The sequence below is a fragment of the Grammomys surdaster genome, unplaced genomic scaffold (genome assembly GCF_004785775.1).
Source record: "Grammomys surdaster isolate TR1022 unplaced genomic scaffold, NIH_TR_1.0 65, whole genome shotgun sequence".
Taxonomy (NCBI): Eukaryota; Metazoa; Chordata; class Mammalia; order Rodentia; family Muridae; genus Grammomys; species Grammomys surdaster.
Window position 1 is genome coordinate 18,530,707 of NW_021604567.1, and position 20,149 is coordinate 18,550,855.

The window sequence follows — 20,149 nt, forward strand, 5'->3', positions numbered from 1 at the left end:
GTGTGTGTGTGTATTATGTAGGTATGATATGTATGTGTGTGTGTGTGATATGTATGTGTCTGAGTATGTATAGTGTGGGGTGTGTGTGTGTGTGTGTGTGTGTGTGTGTGTATCTGATGAGCAAGCAGAGCTCTAATGTGACTCCGGCCTGGACATTAGAACTGAGAGCGTAAGGGGCCCGTGAAAACAATAGGAGAGAGGAAGCTTGCTTCTGCTCTGGCCCCTGAGCACCAGCTTATCATTTTCTCTGCTTGGAGATAAGCTGTGTTCTTAAAAGTTGTCCCAAGTGGCCCCATCCGGTTGATGAGACCAGAACTGCAGGCTTCAGTCGTACCTAAAGTCTCACCACATATCCTAGCTCACTTTTCTCTGATTAAGAAACGCCTCTGGGCCACTCCTGTCTATTCCTGTGGATGTAAAGACAGCAACAAAGTGTCTGTGAGGCCTCCTACAGTTACAGTTGCTACTGATCTCCAGCCATTAAGCAGTGACTCACACTAAGTAATGAGAGGCCCTCATTCCCTTAATGTTCCCTAACGCTCCCGGGATGCAGTAAGGGGAACCTGGAGGGCGGGGCACACTGCTGAGAGCAGCCCTTGTGCCTGCCCAGTGCAGGTAACCAGGACCTACCCGGTCATGCTTCTCTCTGTGAATCCAGAAGATTGTCACTTATTCTTGCAGCGATGCATGAGGGGCCCCCTTGTGGTGGGACAGCAGCTATGGTTGCAAAGTCATAACTGGATCAGGCCTGTTACAACCTCAAGGTCTCCTCTATACGTTGTGACTGGTCCTATGTGACAAGGCTATCACTTGGCATTGGCAACAGCGTTGTCCTAGCTTTGGGTTCCTCTGGAGAAGGCAGTGGCCTCTGTCTCTCTCATCCCACCATGGCTGTTTCGTATCAGCCAGTGTCTGACTGACTTGAAAAGGTGCACTTCCCCTCTTGCCCCATGCCGGGCATTCCACCTTTCCCTGAACTCCAGGCTGGCCTTGGAGCTGGTGCCACCGTTTCTCCTCATTTTTAGGGTTAAGTTGGCAATATCTCAGGATCCTTGGCCTCAGCGTTTTTATGTTTTGGCTTAAAAGGAAAAAAACAAAAAAAAAATGTGTATGTGGTTTGCACCATGCGCATGCAGTGCTCAAGTAGGCCAGAAGAGGGTGGGAGTAGAGTTCCCAGCCGATGTGTAGGTGCTGGGAATCAAGCCCAGGTCCTCTGTTAGAGCAGCCAGTGCTCTAACCACTGAGCAATCCCTCCAGCCTCCGTGCCTTGTCTTTTTCTCATAATCTGTACTCAGCTGACACCCTCACTTTAGAGTACATTGCTTTTTTTTCTAAACTTGAACATGTGATCACAAAAATTATGTCCTGAAATCAATCTCTCTCTCTCTCCCTCTCTCTCTCTCTCTCTCTCTCTCTCTCTCTCTCTCTCTCTCTCTCTCTCTCTCTCTCTGTGTGTGTGTGTGTGTGTGTGTGTGTGAGAGAGAGAGAGAGAGAGAGAGAGAGAGAGAGAGAGAGAGAGAGAAACAGAGAGAGACAGAGAGAGACAGAGAGAGAGACTACCTCAGCTATCTAGGATATGAGGATGTGCTTGGCAGACACGGAGGCCCCAGGTTTCACCCGGGCTGCTCCTCTCTCCTGTCAGTCGCTGCACCGCTGGCCTGTTGCTCTTCTTCCAGATGGCAGCCCCTCTGAGGCTGTCACACCCACCGTCAGTCTGAAGTCTCGCACTGCCCATCTCTACACTGTACTCTGTTAGGCTTTCTCCCTCACGTTCTCCTCCAGTCCCCAGCCGCTTCCTGATTTTGTTGTAGATCCTTGGAAATGTGAGAGAGACTGTAAAGGCCGTGGTGGACAACGACATAAACAGGGCCCCAGTTCATCTGTAGTTTCTCTGCATGGCTCAGAGCTCAGACACATTTGATGAGGTGGTAGCAGCCATGCTTTGTAGACAGGTACATACCCTAAACTGTATGAATGCTTTAATCTCATTATCTCCCCTTGATGACTTGAGTCTACCTGTGGATAAAGGTAGCTGGTCTGTAATGTGTCATCAGCCTTTAATCCCTGCTCCCAGGAGTCAGAGGCAGGCAGATCCAGGAGTGTGAAGCTACTCCCAGCAGGAGCTACACAGTGAGAGCCTGTGTTAAAACAAACAACCAACAAACCCAAAACAGCTGGTAGATTTAAATACAATACAGCTGATTGATTTAAAAACGCTGGTTAAGAGCACTGGCTGCTCTTCGAGAGAATCTGGCTTCAATTTTCAGGACCCACATGATAACTCACCACTCTCTGCAACCCTAGTTCCAGGAGGTCTGACACACAGGCAAAACACCAGTGCATTAAGTGAACATACAAACAAACAGATAAATCAGGACCTAAGAAGCAGAGGCAGGCGGATCTCTGCGAGTTCCAGGCTAGCCTGGTCTACAGAGGGGTTCCAGGACAGCCAGAGCTACAAGGAGAAACCTTGTCTTGAAAAAAAAAACAAAAAAACAAACAATAAACCAAAAACACTTGGTTCTGGATGGTGTGGTGGTGATGGTGGAGGTGGCGGTGGCTGTGGCGGCGGCCAGACACTGGAAACCTTAGGGTGATAAGCACTGATCTCCACACACCTTACCGATGTTGTCGTTCTTTTCAGGACCGAAGCACGTTGTTGTTAAATTTGTTGTGAAATTCTTCCCTCCTGACCACACACAGCTCCAGGAAGAACTCACCAGGTGAGTGGTTGTCAGCGGGTGTTTCACTAGCGTGGACTGAGGGAAAGCGCACCCTAGTCTCTAGCTGATTAAACATGTCCATAGGGTTTATTTGACCATTGCTCTTGGGTGCTTATGGGTTCTACCCTTCTCCTTCCGTCTGTGCCTACAAGACAAAGGAGAGGAGACCGTGTCCTGCTTTATCCTGGGTTCTTTACAGCCACGATTGACTATGAAGTGAGGTGGCCTTAAAGCTTTTGAGTCATTTCCCATCCGTTACAATCTGAGTCACTTTTAGGGTCTCTTTTGTGAAACAGATTCTGAATTCTGATAAGAGTGCTTCAGAGGATCAGGGCTCCATTCCCACCCACTGGGCAGCTCACAACCGCCTGTAACTCTAGCTCCAGGAGATCTGATGCCCGCTTCTGGCTTCAGTGGAAAGCTTCACACATGTGCTATACACACACACACACACACACACATGAGGGGGGATGATTGATTTTATTTTAAAAGCATGCATCTTTTTGGCTGCTATGGGGAGGTGACATGGCCGTCTCGAGGATACCCCACATGTGTCTCCGATCTCTACAGAGAAGTACTAACCAAGGGCCTTCACACTAATTCAGGTTTTATGAATGAGTCACCCCTCACCTACCCCCACTCACCCACAAACAAGTGACCAGGTTGGAAGTATCCTGAGAGGGCCTGAGCCACCAGCCTCCTGGGAACCATGGTTGATAGAGTATCAGCCGGGACTGAGAACCCAAGTCACAGGACACCCAGAGCTAATGACACCCCAGAGCAGTGACTTCACTGGCTTCTGTATCCTGGCTTCCAGGGCAGGAACACAGCAGTGACATAAACCTAGAGCCAGCCCCAGCTGCGATTGGCTGGCAGTGTGCTTTGCCCCTGTCATTGGGCCCTTCTTAGAAAGTCAGAGGCAGGAGTCTGGTATTCCCATCCAAGGATCTTATTTTACAGACAATTTGCCTCTTTAGCTTTAGCATACCTCTGTCTTCAGAGTTTCAGGGGTTTTGTTGTTTTGCCAACTTACCTGTCAAGACTGACAAACCCTGCTGGATGAATGGGGCAGGTTTTATTTTCTGCTTTTGTTTTTGGTTCTCAGCATAAACGAATATTTGAAGACATGCTTTTTCAGACGTCCTATTCTTTTGGGTTGATGTTAAACAAAGTAAGTCTGAGATTTCTATACAGCCCCATCGCTGTCCCCAACACAGTTTGACGTCCACGGAACCCACCGTGCCGAGTCTCCCACACTCTCAAATTCCTGCATAAGCAGAAATACCATGATGGCAGCTATTGAGGTTTTAGACACTTGCCTGTGCTGGATGGTAAGGAGGGGTGTCAGGATACGGGGTTGTCGACAGGACTTAGGGGAGGACATGTGGACAGGAGCCTAGCACACAGCAGAGCTGCCTGCTTAGCAGGACGTAAGTCAGTCTAGGTTTGCAGTTAGAATGTGAGTCCTCCAGGAATAGCAGGCTGCCCAGTTTTTATATAGAAGCCTAAGCTGCACCTCGCAGCTCAATAGAAGCTGTATTCCTTCCTACTTATAGATTTATACATTCAACGCAGTCAATGGTATGGACACTAGCGCTCAGGCTACAAAGAGAGAAAGGACCTGACTTGGGGGCGCATGTTAAAAACAGTAACCAGGGGCTCTTTGTATAAGAAACTCCTAGCTTTTCTTTTTTTCTCTCATTTAAAGATATCTTATATGTATGGGTGTTTTGCATGGATTACCACATGTGTGCTTAGTGCCCCTCAGAAGCCAGCAGAGGACATCAGATCGCCTGGAACTGGAGTTAAGATTGTGAGCCGCTGTGTGGATGCTAGGATCTGTTAACCACAGAGCCATCTCTCTCACCCCCACCCCACCCCCACCCCCAGCTTTCCACTTGGCAAAGTTCAGAAGTAATGCTCTTGTGCTGATGAATGGAGCCACCCTTGGATTTCCCTGTTTCTCTGTGTCTGTCTTCAGTAGGATGAGTTCCTGTTCTTAGCCAAAGGATTCTACTAGAATTCTGTTACAGACCACCTGCAAAAGTCCCCATTGACTGGCAGGGAAACTAAATTGATTTTACTTAGAATAGAAAGACTATGAAGACCTTCCAAATGAAACAAATCAAGTCGTCAATGTTTTGCGGAGTTAGAAGCAGAGGGATGTGTGTGTGTGTGTGTGTGTGTGTGTGTGATATGGGCCTGTAGTCTCCTGAAACAAAGGTTCTCTGGCTGTTCATGCTGGAAGCATTTTGTGCTACTGTTTACCTTTAGCTGCATTTAGTGCTTTCTGAGTAAGAGTTAGCCCTGGCTCCCATGGGCTTGGTTGGAACTGCTCCTGTTTCTAACACCGAAGGTGTCGCTAAGTCTCTGGAAGGAAGAACAGCCAGTACGTTCTTTGCTCACAGCTCCTGTGGTTAGGAAAGGCCATGGTGTCAGTCCAGGAAGCTCTTTCTCATGTTACCCCAGCCTGGGAACAGAGACTGAGCGTAGCCAGAAGAAAAGCATGTGTCCTCCACGTACATGGATACACTTCCAAAGCCCTCTGTTGTCACAGAGGCCTCTCGAGGTTGTCACCCAATACTCGCAAGCCTGTTAGACTCTGGCCAGAAATAATGTCCCAGAACATTTCTCTGTGGACACAGGACCCTGTGTTTGAGTTTATAAATTATTCAAAATGCAATGCTTCTAAAACATAAAACCCTCCTAGTTCAGAATTAAGGCTCATAGCTCTGTGAAGTCTTGAGTTCGGTGAGCAGTTACCACTGCCCAATCCAGAACAGTGGGGCTGGTTTTTCCCCCAGGAAACTCTGTGCTCGTGAGCAGGTTGGTTCTTGTTTCCACTTTCCTTCCCTTTGGTTTTCAAGTGAGAGGCGGGCAGCAGGTGGTGGTCACGTATACAGAGCAGAACACTAGCTAAGGAAGGAGGTGGCAAAGATCACCACTGTTGGCTGCCAGTGTTGCGTCATTTATTTTCTGCCTGCTACACAAAGACCACTCTTTTTATTTTTTGATTTTTTTGCATTCTTAGTTGTTAATAATGAACTGTCTTAACCAATTTAAAGAAGACTGGTTATCACTTTTAACGTTAATATTTGTGATTGTCACAGTTACTTCCGCCCATGGATCATCCTGTCTGATAAATCTCTTCTTTGATAGTTTAACACTTGTATGTGACGCCCATTCTGACCACTCTCCCCTCCCCTTGTACACCCGACTTACTCCTGTCAACCCACAACCCCCGATGCCTTTTCCACATGCACGTCATTGGGTTGGTTGGTTCTGTGTGTGTGTGAATGAGGCGTGAGCCCACTGAGTTTAACTACTGCCGTCTGTGTAACTGTGGGTTCAGAGCAGTTCATCATCCGGGGCGAGCCTGGTGGACTCAACACTGAATCCCATCTAGTTCCTATGGAAACCTCTGGTAGGTGTTGTTGACAGCCTTTTTGTTCTTTTAGAATGAAAACCATGACAACATAATAGTGAGCCTGTAGCTGAGCAGTAGAATACTTGTCTAGGGCATCGGTCACACTTCTATTGATGTAAAAAAGTGCCATGACTGTGACCGTGACTGTGACCAGTGACCATGGAAGCTTACGGAAGAGTTCGTTTGGGCTCGTGACTCCAGGCGGTTAGAGGCCATGGTGGCCAAGCAGAGCCTACAGTTTGCTGGTGGTGGCTGAACAGCCAGCTCAGAGCTCACATCTTGGATCACAAGCAGGAAGCCAAAACGGTGAACTTGAAAAATCAGGAGTCTTTAAACTCTCAAAACCCACCCTCCAGGGACATAATCCCTCCACAAAGCCACACCTCCTGAACCTCCCCAGCAGCACCATGAAATGGTGACACTGTGAACTGGTGACCAAATATTCAAACATCTCAGACTGTGGGGGGGCATTCTCATGCAAACATCACACCCACTGTGTGTGAGACGTGAGGTTCCATCCCAACACCATAAAAGTGTAATAAAACAATCTTCTGTTTTATGGAGTAGCAACTGCAGGAGCGTGGTGGTGCATGTCCCTATTCTCAGCACTTGGGAGGCCGAGGCAGGCAGATCTCTGTAAGTCCAAGGCTAGCCCAGTTTGCATAGTGAATTCCAGGCCATCTAAGGCTACTATCGCTTACTGACCTTTTACGCTGGTGGGACTCACCCTCCACCTCTCCCAGTCCCGCATGGCTCTTCAGTCTTCCTCAGTAAGCTATTCTTGGACCACAAAACACCATGCCTCCTAGATTTGTCTTGTCACCTCCTCTTGCTGTTCTGCTTATTCTTCCAAACTTGGGTATTCTTTTTGGTTTTTCGAGACAGGGTTTCTCTATGTAGTCCTGGCTGTCCTGGAGCTCACTCTGTAGACCAGGCTGGCCTCGAACTCAGAAATCCGCCTGCCTCTGCCTCCCAAGTGCTGGGATTAAAGGCGTGCGTCACCACTGCCTGGCCAAACTTGGGTATTCTTAAGAACTGGAAATTTGTTCTAAGATCTCCGTGGGTGCAATTAAACATTTTTGACCAGAATCTACTCTAAATGATATGTTCTGCACATCACTAACATAAACGCTGAGATTATGCATTAGAAAGAGGAAGCAACACTCGAATCTCTCCATCAGGAAATAATGTCCTTAACAGCTAGCTTCCTAAATGGTTTTTTTTAACTGACTATTTTACCAGAGTGGATTTCATTAGAGGTTGTTGTGAGAGGGTTTCTGTTCCTGTTATTCCCTCTCGGGTCTATCCTAATACTAACTTGTCTTCAGCTATTACCTTTATGTGTGTTGTTATACATACATGAATACATACATGCACACCTATATACATACATGTATACAATGTATCTTGATCACATCTACCCCAGGTCTCGTGTGTACTCCAACAGTGTCCTCTAATACACTCACTTCCCTCCTCGTGTCCTCTTGGTTTTTCTGGTTTTGTTTTTGTTTGGGGTTGGCAAAAAACCAAGCCAAACAAACAAACAAAAGAACGGGAGAGATGGCTCAGTGATTAAGAGCACTGGCTGCTCTACCAGAGGTCCTGAGTTCAATTCCCAGCAACCACATGGTGACTCACAACCATCTGTAATGGGACCTGATGCCCTCTTCTGGTGTGGCTGAAGACAGTGACATGGTACTAATAAATAATTCTGTAAAAACAAAAAGTAAAGAAAAGAAAAAAAAACTCACTGGGCCCGGTTAGTGCTGCCCACCAAGGCGAAGGGGAACTCTGGGTATAAACATAAATATTTAGGAAGCATTTTTATGACACACCCACTTAGCAAGAGAACAGTAGTAGCTTCCCTTCTAGGGCCTGTGACTCCACAGGCCACAGGCTTTCGGCCAGTTTACAGATGGCAGGCATGAGTTCCAGCTCCTGGGAGCAGGCTTCAGAGGGAATGAGCCTAGTCACCTCCACAGCCTTCGTGCCACTAATGCACCAGGCAGTGACTTAGCTTTGGGCTGTAGAATATGACATGTTCAGTTCTTTTGTTCTTCTTCACCGACCCTCAACCACTGTGGACTCATAAATCTTTATCAATTCATAATTTGTTAATTCATAAATATAATCCAGTATGCTCCAGTTCGTTTTAGTCATTTTTTGTTGTGGTCAAGTTGTCCCAGGTTTGGCTTCGGAGGCCCCTTCAAGGTCTCATATTTAAGAGGGCAGTTCTAAGCCCACTGTTTCCTTCAGTGCCCTTAAAGATTCTGTAGGCTTTCTCCTTAGTTGGTTTTACATCCGTTTCTTTAGTTCCTTACTGTGTATTCAGATCGTCAAGAGGAAGCCGACTTTGAACACCAACCCTCCAGTTCCCTTTGCATGACCCTCCAGCTCCTTGTGTGACCTGCATCTCTGTTGATTTTTACAGGTACCTGTTCGCCCTGCAGGTGAAGCAGGACTTGGCTCAAGGCAGGCTGACGTGTAATGACACCAGCGCGGCTCTCTTGATCTCACACATTGTACAATGTAAGTTCTCTGCTGTTCCTTCGGGAATCGGGTTGGACTGATGAGAAGTCACAGAAAGGTTATTTTTGGTATTAACCACGGATGTCCCCATAGATCATATCCTTAAATATTAACTTGGAACCTAGGACTTCTGGTGATATTTGATTTTTTTTTTTTTTAAGGACAAATATAGAGTGTTACCTCAGCATCTCGCCAAGAGAAGCTTGGGTAACCAATGGACAAGCTTACCACATCTGCTTTGTCCCGTTCTTGGATTTAGTGTTCATCTCTGAACCTGAATACTTAGTGTTAGGACATAAAGCTGCTACAGGTTTCACTTAAGTCTCCTACAAAACTTAGAGCCTATCTTCATTGCTCTCCGAGTCTCATTTCAGACTTTTCAGTCACTAAAATTTATCCCCAGATCAACATGTGCCTTCAGTGCCCTTTGCAGAGGCACATAGGGCAGCAACGAATCTGTTTTGCCTCCTGCCCCCGTGCCCACTGAGGCCCAACAAGAGAACTTTCTGCCGTGGCTTCCCGATGTCAAATCTTCCTGCTGTTGGTGACTGCAGTACACCTCGCCCCTCACATGCCACTGCTGAGGGGCTGGAGCATATTGTGGTGTGTGTGGTAGAGAAGATCCCTGTGGTGCATGAGCTGCACTTGGACATGGTCTGTGTGCGTGAATCAGCAGTGTGTACTAAACAGTATGTCCGTAAATACAGCCGCCTGGAAGAAACAGTCGGTCCGTGCAAACGTCTTGTTGTTTCAGGAGTCTGGCTCCAGATTTCCTTTCAGAGCAGCAAGCAGTGATTGCTGATTCTTTGTTCGCAGAGACTTTGTAAATCGTGATTATCCTGTCTAGAGACTTCTTGTTTTACGTTTACATGTGTTTATGTGTTATGTCACGTGTGTGTAGGTACCCATAGGTGCCAAAAGAGGGCATAAATCTAGCTGGAGTTATGTAGGTGGTTGGTGAGCCTCCTGATGTGAGATCTGAACTTAGATCCTCTGGAAGAATGAAGAATGTTCTTAATCACTGGGCCATCTCTCTAGCCTCTGTTTATTTTTATTTTATGAGTGTTTGCCTCCATGTGTGCATGTACACCATAGGCTGGGTACCCACAGAGGCACCAGGACTGCATAAGGTTCCTTGGAACTGAGTTAAAGGTGCCTGTAAGCTGCCGTATGAGTTCTGGGATCTGAGCCCAGGTCCTCTGCAAGAGCAGTAAGTGCTCCTAACCACAGAGTAATCTCTCCAGCCCCCATATCTATCTTGAATAACAGGAATCAATTGTGCTTTCTTGAGACCAGATAGAAGAAACTGTAGAAAGAAATCAAAGCTCCCATTCAGGCACCTGATAACAACGTCTGTAGGCCAGGGCAGCCTTCAGCTTTGTGCACTGTTCTCTGTGACGGAACGGGAATTCAATCCAGAAAGGGTAGCTAGGAAGCACCGTCACCCACCCGTCACGGCAGAGGAAGCCAGTAGCTAAGTGCAAGACAGGTAGTCTCAGTGTGGTGTGGGGCAGCATAAAGTCCACGCGTGAGGACAGTGGGTGAACGGACCAGATGTGGCAGGCTGCTTTGCATGATGGAACAAAAGGTGGCGCTTATAGCAACCACACTCTTGCTTCCTTTAGCATCAGGGTCATTATACTACTTTCTAGTAGCTCGTTACACAGGTAGTGAGATGCATGGGAACAGCATGCCTCCCAGGAGCCTGACAGACCTGCACTCAGTGGTGCTCTTAAGGCACAGGTGTTCTTTGAAAGCTAGGGCCTGACGAGTGCATAGTACAGCAAGTTCATTACCAGACATACTCAGAGGTTGCACAAGAAAGCACATGGTGTCACCTGTGGATGAAAAATCTATGCAGTAACAGTCTCACCTGTTATTTCTAGACAATAGAAAAGAAATTTGATTAACTCTTAAGGTAAAACAACAACAACCACGTTAAACTATTTACCTTTCCTTCCACTGACATCTCTTCTTTGATAACAATTTGAGTTTTTACATGACTGGCTATTCCATGAAAGAGTTTCACCAGTTAACTCCTAGGTCCATTGACACTGAGTCATCCAACAATCACCCACATGTGTAGAACTTACTACTGAGAAGGGAAGAAAGAGAGGAATTACTCCCAGTGCGCTATAGCACACTGGATAGATGTGGCTGACAGCTGCATACCTCCAAGTCACTGTTAAACAGGATTCGTGTGTCAGGGAAGAAATGATGAATTCTGACTTGATGGTTCATCAATGACCTGATAACTTCTGCGGTGACAATTTTGGAGTTTTGATTTAAAAAAAACACAAATATATTAATAAAGTACGTTTTCATTTTAATCCCAGGTGTGGGATATGGGGCTGCTTCCGATTGTCCACAGCAGCTGACTATGATTTGCCTCAGGTTCTAGCAGGTCATGATTTTGCCAGCTGCAGATAGTTTCTGTGATCGTTGTGATGTTTGGAATTCTGGGGACTTTTCAGAGGGTATATAAATGCCAGAACCCTGAGAGGTGAGGTGGAGTATTGGTTGGTTGTTGGTGATCATGGTTTGTTAAGTAGTCGTGCACAAAGAAGAAACAAGAAGAAATTAGGTATCCTCACAGCGAAGATCAGCTTGCCTCAAGGAACTTGACACCCTAAATCAGCAGGAAGTAGCCTAACAGTCATGTTGTCCCCCATTCAGATCCCTGATTTTATTCAGGGATCTCTTTCCTTTTCCCTCTATCCTTGTTTCTATCTTATCTAGTGTTAGGGAGTTGAAAGGGCAGAAGAAAGGTGTGGAGAAAGGCAGAGGAAAGAAGAACCCACAAGGTAGCAGGAGAGTTGCTACAATGTCCCTGTGCATTGTATATTGTATCAAAACGCCATACTGTTCCCTTCTGGTGTGAGTGATTACATGTGTCCTGATAACATTAAGACAGAAAAGAAACCAAATACTGTTCCCTTCTGGTGTGAGTGATTACATGTGTCCTGATAACACTAAGACAAAAAAGAAACCAAAGTATGCATAACTAAAGGATGGATAAGTTTGAAGTTTCCTTCACAACTACTAGCATGAAGGAGGAGTAGCAGTCACTTTCCACGTGGCTCTAATTGTAAACCATGGTCACATCCCACTCTGAAGCTGAGACCTCATTCCGGCCCCACCTGCTGTGCTCACGTGATGTCACCTGTCAGCTTTGTACATGCTGCCCAGGGATTGTAACACATTCTGAAGAGTTTATCCTATGTGGCCCATTTTTTCTTTGTTTCTTTGTAGCGGAGATTGGGGATTTCGATGAAGCTTTGGACAGAGAACACTTAGCAAAAAATAAGTACGTACCTCAACAGGATGCACTAGAAGACAAAATCGTGGAGTTCCACCACAGCCACATGTGAGTTGTGCATGGATTCCTAATGTTCCCCAGCAGCTGCTGTCAGCTCCCGGCACAGGGAGGTGCATGAGCTCACATACACACAGCTCTGTGTTATGTGATGTGTAACAAAGGCTGAAGGAAGGAGTGCAGAGTTTCACTGGGGTGTTGTGGTCTACTCTGAACTCTTAAAAAATACAGAGACAAGTGGTTGAGACCCTAGCTATGAGACAGAGTAACCTAAGAGCATAAAGGAGAGGGTGAGGCTTACAGGCCGTTGGACGGTCATCCTAACAGAGTATGGGAGGTGTGTCAAACCAGGGACAGTGTTAAATATGGGGAGACTTCAGAACTTCCGTGATAGCCCCAGTTTTTGGCCTTTGCTTTGATTGGGAGAAATCTTCAAAGGACACTCAGCGCCCTCCTTTTCTCTGTGGCTCAGAGGCAGGCATTTGCACCTGGCAACAGAAGAAACACAGCCTGGCATTCTGCTCTGGAGTTCAGCTTACTTAAACTGGCTGAAAACTTGCCTAACACAGAGGTGTTTCACTTTTATGTGACCCAGAGGAAACTGAGATTCTGAGGAGCTGGCTGGGCTGGAGATAGACCTCGAGGTTTTGTGTTACCCAGTAATAGGTCTTTTGTCCCCACTGTGTGGCTCTGGGGTTAGTAGATGGAGGTGGGTGTCATCTGATCCCACAGGTTGTGGCTTTTTATTTCCCAGGAGAAGGTGCTCGATCTCAAAGTAATAGACATGCGGGACTTAAATCCCCTGGCCTTTCTCTTCCCTCCTTGCTTTGTCAGTGGACAAACCCCGGCAGAGTCAGATTTCCAGCTCCTGGAGGTGGCCCGTAGGCTGGAGATGTACGGTATCCGGTTACACCCTGCCAAGGACAGGGAAGGCACCAAGATCAACCTGGCTGTCGCCAACACTGGAATTCTAGTGTTTCAGGTGTGAAACACAGCGGCTTTCCCCTGGGGAGGGAGGGAAGGAGGGAGGGAGGGAGGAAGGGAGGGAGGGAGGGAGGGAGGGAGGGAGGGAGATAGACAGGGAGGTGAATGGGCTTTCCTACCCAGGTTCACGTGGGTGGCAGGCTAAGGCATCTAGTAGATACCTTCAAGTAAAAGTTAACCACTCCAGGCCTTTCTTCAGGTGCTTTGTTTGTCTGTCTGGTTGTTTCTGCGTTCCTCCTTGTCCTGCTTGGAGACTATACATTAGAGATTTGTTTGGGTTTACTAGATCTTATAGATCTATAGAACTCGATGACTCCCAGTGGGCCTGTACTGAGAGCACAGTGTCCAGGAGCCATGACCTCAGATCCCAAGCAAATGCCTTCCACACTCAGAGGTGACATCTTGACACTTAGTTAAAATTTGATCCTTTTGGTTTTTTTTTTTCCTTTCAAATTAACTTGTGTTCTACCAGCTTATGTGGGACTTTGCTATACCCAACTCTAAAAGCACACGTGCTTTTCAGAAAGAATAGCCCTACATACACGATCCTTTTGCACCAAGACAGACTCTGTGCCTGCATTTTTAACCTGTGCCATCCTTAAGGGCATGTGCCCCTTGCTCTTCAGTAAGACTGCTCTCTATCTCTGGCTGCGGCGGGGTGGCTTTTCCTGTCCTAACTTCCTTCAAGTATGAGTTGCAGGTCTGTAGTTAAAGAGTGCAGCTTTGGAGGTTCATTTGCATAGATATTTGAATTTTGTGAAACCTCAATAATGAACATTCTTGTATTGGTAAAAACCCTTCTCTGTGAAGCAAAACAACCCGAGCTGCTTAACAGATAGGAGAAAGATTCAAACAGTTGCAGTTTGATGAACTAAAGTTCCAAACAACACGCACTTCTAGGATGCCCCAGCCCCACAGTCTCTATATCCCTCAGCATACATACACTCTCAAGCATACACACACACACACACACACACACACTCACACACACTCAAGCATACACACACATACAAACACACACTCAAGCATACACATACACACTCTCAAGCATACACACACACAAACACAAGCATACACACACGTGCTCTCAAGCATACACACTCATACAAACACACATTCAAGCATACACACATACACTCTCAAGCACGCACACACACACACAGTTGTAGCAGTTCTTCTACACATTAAATATTACATACTCACACCCCTAAAATTTGGGGCTTGAGTCTTACACCTGGTATAGGAAGATCGTTTTAAAGAGCAGGATGATATCCAAGAAGGAACCACACCCCACAGAGGTTTTTAACCGCGACAGATAATCCACAGATACCTGATTTTAAGGAACAATAAAACCCAATGTTTGTTTATGACCATTAAATTTCCAAACCAAACATTTAAGCATTTCTGAAAGTCATAAAGACAGGAAAGAAGTATCATGATTGAATTAACATTCTTGGCTTGTGTTTAATATGATCAAACTATTGAGAATTGGGTATGTGAGAAGAAAGTGTTGGGGGTATCCATCTTGAAGCCCTTGCCTGATCGCCCCATCCTACCGCTCTGGGGATGATGCACACTGGACATGTACGTTTACATGTACATGTTACGGTTTCCCTTTCTATAAAAAGAAGATAATAAATCTGTCTCCCTGAGCTTTGTGTATGGTCCAATGAGGTACCATCTAAAAAGCCCTCAGTACAATACCCAGCCCTCCATGGGAGACAGTTGTTACTGGTGTGGTGGTTGTCATGGTTTTATTTTTATTTATCTTCTTTTTATTACCTTGACCAGTGCCTTCCCTACATGAAGGCATGCATGGCCTGAATGCCGAATTCTATAATTAGTGAGAAATAACACTGTATGAATGTCTGGCCTCCAGTAGACACAGGGCCTGAGAATCTTCCATCCAGGGCTTGCCCCTGAATGACTGACTAACCCTCAGCCCTCCACCTGTGGTTCCCGTGTGCACACTACGCCTGGCCTGGCTCACAGGGTGCTCTCTGTCCTTAGGGCTTCACGAAGATCAATGCGTTCAACTGGGCCAAGGTGCGGAAGCTGAGCTTCAAGCGGAAGCGCTTTCTCATCAAGCTCAGACCTGATGTGAATGTAAGTCACCGTGGAACATAAGTGTGGGACCAGCTGAGTTGTGAATGGAGTGGGCTTTGCCTGCAGGGTAAGATCTGCCTTCAGCAGAGATTTCCCAGCAGCTGGCCTGTAAAGGTGCTCTGGGAGGATTGTGTATCCAGAAGCTTTTGCTGTCACGGTGAGTTCCGGGGGGAAGGATAAAAAAGCCACACAAGTGCTTATCTAAGGAGATCATTTCTCTCCTAAACAAACAACTTGAGCTGTGTTATGGCTGCATGTCTAGACTGTGGCTCTGCCTTGAGACCCCAGTGTTCCGCCATATTCCTGGCATCTTCTCACCTGCTTAGTCAGATGTAGTCGTGGTTTGCTAGTTCCTGCTGTTGCCCTTACACAGTCATGGGAGCTCATTCTCATGGGCTAAAAATGTCTTCCCAGAATAGAACCCCCAAGGGTGTTGCCCACTTGGGATGGGTTCCGGGAAGAAAATAGGATCTTCTTTGCCTACCAAAAGCCACACGGGAGGAATGGTACATCTCTGATGCCTGTCCTATCTGGACCTGAGTCCTTGTCCCACAGGGGTCACCAGGGCAGTCTAGGCTCACAGTTCAGCTGCAGTGTGGATTGAGTGGAAGCAACCCTTCCCCCCAATAAATGATTCTCTGTGGAAAAATGAAGTTATAGTTCCGAAAAGCCGATTGATATGGGAAAAAACTACAGCACACACTCTAAGCTGAGTTAGTTTGTGTAAATTCTTGACGGCCCCAAAATAGAGCAGCTGGGAATGTTAAGGACTCTGGTGACTTTTGTTTCTAAAACATGGCCACTGAAATTAGAAACACTTGAGTAGAAAGTTACTATGCTTCTTCCAGAATCAAAAGACAGGTTTGCCAGCTGAGGATGTTAATGCCTTTGTACCCCAGGAGGGAAGAAATTTCATTCCTCTGTGACTCTTGGGGCCACCTAGAGATTGATACTATCTGCTGTTTTATTTATTTAGTTTTTAAAAAGTAGAATTAAAAGTCTACCTGGACAGGAGCCACGAGGAAGAAAACAGCAGAACAGGCCTAGTTTAGATGTTTTCAGGAAGGGGCGTGTTAATACTTGGACCATTTTTAAGGAGGAAACAGAAACCAAGAAAACGCAGTGTTTATGGATGGACCCACTAAGAACTGTTACCACCCCACTGAGGCTGCGTGTCTGTTTCCCATTTGTTCCTGTAAGATCTGAAGAGAAGGAGGCTGGAAAGCTCCCTGCCTTAGGAACAAGCATATTTTGCTCACCCCTCAAATTAACAATCATATAACAAGACACACAATTACAATCCTATTAGACAAATTCATTTCTGTTGTTTTTTTTTTTTTTTTTCTGTTATGAGCAGTGCCGGGGAAACAAAAGCTGTCTTTACTCCTTTCAGAGTTCCTACCAGGACACCTTGGAGTTCCTGATGGCCGGTAGAGACTTCTGCAAGTCCTTCTGGAAAATATGCGTGGAGCACCATGCCTTCTTCAGACTCTTTGAAGAACCCAAGCCAAAGCCAAAGCCTGTTCTCTTCAGCCGAGGGTCATCCTTCCGGTTTAGGTATGGTGGGGGCGGGGGCTTCACAAACATATTTGCTCTTCATGCGAACATCTTTCTAAGGCTTCCTCCATCGGACCTGTTGTGATTCACAGCAAATCCATAAGCCAAACCATGGTCAGAGTTGTGGCCAATGGAGGTGCTGGCTTGCTTATCCTAGCCGGCTCCACCTTGCCTTTCTAGTTCTGTTTGAACCTTTGAGAACCACTTAGCCATCTGGCAGTCTTGGTCAGATCCCAGCACAGTGTCCAGATGGATTATTTTTTAATCGTTTAAGGCTTTTGAACATGGATACAGTGTGTTTTGATCGGACCCATTCTCTGCTCTTTCCCCTCTAGTTTCTTCTATGTACCACCACTTTCCTTCCCAACCTCTCATACTCTGATTTAAGCCCGTTGTGTCCATGTGTCACTGCACATTTGTGCTCGGGTGTAGGATCATCTCCTAGAACCTGGACAGTCTGAAGAGGCTGCACCCTAAGAAAACAGATTTCCTGGCTGGTGCTGGTGGTGCATGCCTTTTATCCCAGCACTTGGGAGGCAGAGGCTGAGCGATGAGTTGGAGGCCAGCCTGGTCTGCATAGCAAGCTCCAGAACAGCCAGGGCTGCACGGAGAAACCCTGTCTTAAGGGAAAGTAAACAGAACAATCAGAGTCACTAACTAACTCTCTCCCCATCCATCACCTGTAATTTCTTGTGTCAGTTTATTTTTTTTTAAATGGTTCTGAGACTTGAACCCGGGCACCTTGCACAATCCAGGCAAGTGCTGTTCCACTGAGCCAGTCCCCCAGCCGCTCTCATGCAGAAAGGAGTTTATTTATGAAAGCAAGTGTCTGGTTTGTCTTAGGTGTTGCATCACAGACTGGTGCCTAGGTTTGTGTTGTCAGTCACTTTTCAAACAGTGCTGACATTCCACTGTGTAGGAAACACTGGCCTAGGTATACACAGAGAACTACGTTTTCCCCATCCTCACAGACTGCGCAGACTAGACTCCTGTGACTGCGGCTTCACAACCAACCGTGGTTATCAAGTGGGTTTATTTAATTGACTGTCTTCTCTGTTGCTTATAAGGAAAATATCCAGAAATCAAATGGACAGAAAACGCCGTGGCTCCCTTGGGATTGCTTTTCTTGTCACCTGGCCGAGAGCCAAGCACCCCATGACACCTCCCTTTACGTTTGTGGTCTTCCTTTCAGTGGTCGGACTCAGAAGCAAGTTCTTGACTACGTCAAAGAAGGCGGCCACAAGAAAGTGCAGTTTGAAAGGTAAGAGGGTCTGTGGAGCCAGCATCGTTCTCTCAGAGTGTCTTATATGCCCTTACCCAGCCTGGGGCGAGTTACACTCAACTGCACAGTCAACCTCAGCTTTAGGACCCTGGCTCCTCACTCAAGATAAGATGTCCTGAGGGCACAATGACAGATGAGCGAGGAAGGGCTGATAGAGGGCTGAGGGGTCCCAGAGCAGGGATAACAGTGCTTCGAAAGCCTGTTCTGGTCCTCAAGGAGTCCTTACACACTTCAAGGTGTGGCTTTCAAATGTTTCTAGTTGGGAGAGAAGCCACAGGATTTGTTGCTGTTGTTGCTGTTACCATTGGTGGCAGATGCTTGTGTATCCAGATATTTGCCAGGCACCGTTGAGAGCCCCTTGCTTCATACTGGCTCTGCCTGGTGACCCTGAGACTCTAACACAGAGTGAGCAGCACAAGTCTCCTAACTGGAAAGTGGTCCTTGGCCCCACTAGCTCCAGAGCCTAGAGCATGACAGCACTTCTGGACTTCCCAAGGGGGAAGCAGAGTCCTAGCAGGACTAAGATGAGGGAAGGGCCAGGAGTGAAGTGATGACCTAAGCGCTACCTAAGCCTGGTGTGTTTGTTTTTAGTCCTCTTCTGCTCTTCATGAACATTTACCCTAGCATAGAGAAGGGTATAGCAGACACTTACACTTGGCATTAACAACTGCAGGTTGACCTGGAAATCTGAAGAGTTGAAATGATTCCGGCTAAAAACGTACATTATAAATATTATTTAAAATAGCCTCCAAGCTATGTGTGTAAGGTAGATGGGAAACAAATTTCGTGTTCAGATTAGGATCCTATCTCCAAGATACCACGTTTGTAAGTGCAAGTATTCCAAAATCCAACCATTTATGTTCCAGACTTCAAGGTAAAGGATGCTCAACCTGTATCAGTATTTTGGCATACTTAATTCTTGGCTTCTTTTTATGTGTTGCTACAGAGACTAGTGGATAAAACTACCTCAGGTCACAACCTTTTCTTTCTTTCTTTTTTTTTTTTTTTAAATTTTCCTCCCTCTTTTTCTAAAAGAAACTTCTAGATTTATGTCTCTTCTGGAGTTCAATGCTGACTTGTTAAAAGATACTTATGTGTATGGGGGATTGCTGTGGGTATGTGAATTTTCATTTCTATAAATGCTGACACACTGCTGGTAATACTGCTGTACTCCATATCCTGGGAGCAGGCCTTAGAGCCTTGTCTCATACTGAGTGCATGAGGTGGTGTGAGCGCACGAGGTGGTGTGTGCTCACAAGGTGGTGTGAGTACATTTGACTTGTCATCTTGGAGCTCCAGCAAATCAGAGTGCTCTGCATTTTATTGGGCCCACTCCCTGTCAATAGATGTTCAGGTCATTTTGATGCTTTATCCTAATTTTGCTGAAATAAGTCTGGTATGGTCTCTCATGACCTATACCCAGAAATGTAATGCTGGATGGCTTTTGCCTATGACTCCAAGCTACTAGCTCACCAGAAACAGCCTGTATACCCGAAGATAATAATTCTATGATTTTCTTAGATGATTAGCAGTTACAATGTTGAAGACAATGCAGGAGGTAGCTCTGATTGTCCATACAGACGCCCTGGGGCCTTTTCATGTGAAGAGAAGGTGTGTGCACACCTGGGTGGAGTTATACCATCTCATGAGTTCAGTACTTGGAAGTCTGAAATGCCTGTAGACTTGGGTAGGGGACAAGATAAAGGGCCTGTGCTGGTGGCACTGTAGTCCCCTGAGGCTCTTACAGGGGAGCCCTTTTCTCCCCGGGGTTACATTGTGTAAGAGTAAGATGGTCTTTGGTCATGATCCCTGTCATAGATCTGATCTAGAAAACACTGAAGAAAGTATACAAATGGATATATTGTTAGCCTGCAGAGCCTTTGATGTCTGGTGGCTCTTCCTCCGTCTTTGACGTTCCCTTTAGCCAGCAGGCAGTGCTCAGTCATTCTCTGTCCTTCAGCAGCTAGAACAGGATTCTGAGGAGAACATAGTGTTTTCCACATTGGTGTTTGGAAAATATTGTGTGTCTGTAACATTGACAAAGAAATCTCTGGGTACTGTCTTAGGGTTTCTATTCCTGCACAAAACATTATGACCAAGAAGTAAGTTGGGGAGGAAAAGATTTATTCAGCTTACACTTCCACATTGCTGTTCATCACCAAAGGAAGTCAGGACTGGAACTCACGCAGGACAGGAACTTGGTGCAGAGAACCAATCAGGCAGGA

At 46.3% G+C, this 20,149-nt stretch overlaps 1 protein-coding gene across 4 annotated transcripts in view; it reads left to right on the plus strand.

The window, feature by feature from the left end:
• Farp1 (FERM, ARH/RhoGEF and pleckstrin domain protein 1) overlaps positions 1-20,149 on the plus strand; it is a 246,828-nt gene that overhangs the window by 186,152 nt on the left and 40,527 nt on the right. For all 4 annotated transcript variants that reach the window (XM_028771320.1, XM_028771347.1, XM_028771329.1 and 1 more), the window contains exons 5-11: positions 2,645-2,723; positions 8,582-8,679; positions 11,932-12,046; positions 12,830-12,977; positions 14,990-15,085; positions 16,479-16,642; positions 17,835-17,903. In XM_028771320.1, the coding sequence (XP_028627153.1) occupies positions 2,645-2,723; positions 8,582-8,679; positions 11,932-12,046; positions 12,830-12,977; positions 14,990-15,085; positions 16,479-16,642; positions 17,835-17,903 (769 nt within the window). The remainder of the gene's footprint in view (positions 1-2,644; positions 2,724-8,581; positions 8,680-11,931; positions 12,047-12,829; positions 12,978-14,989; positions 15,086-16,478; positions 16,643-17,834; positions 17,904-20,149) is intronic.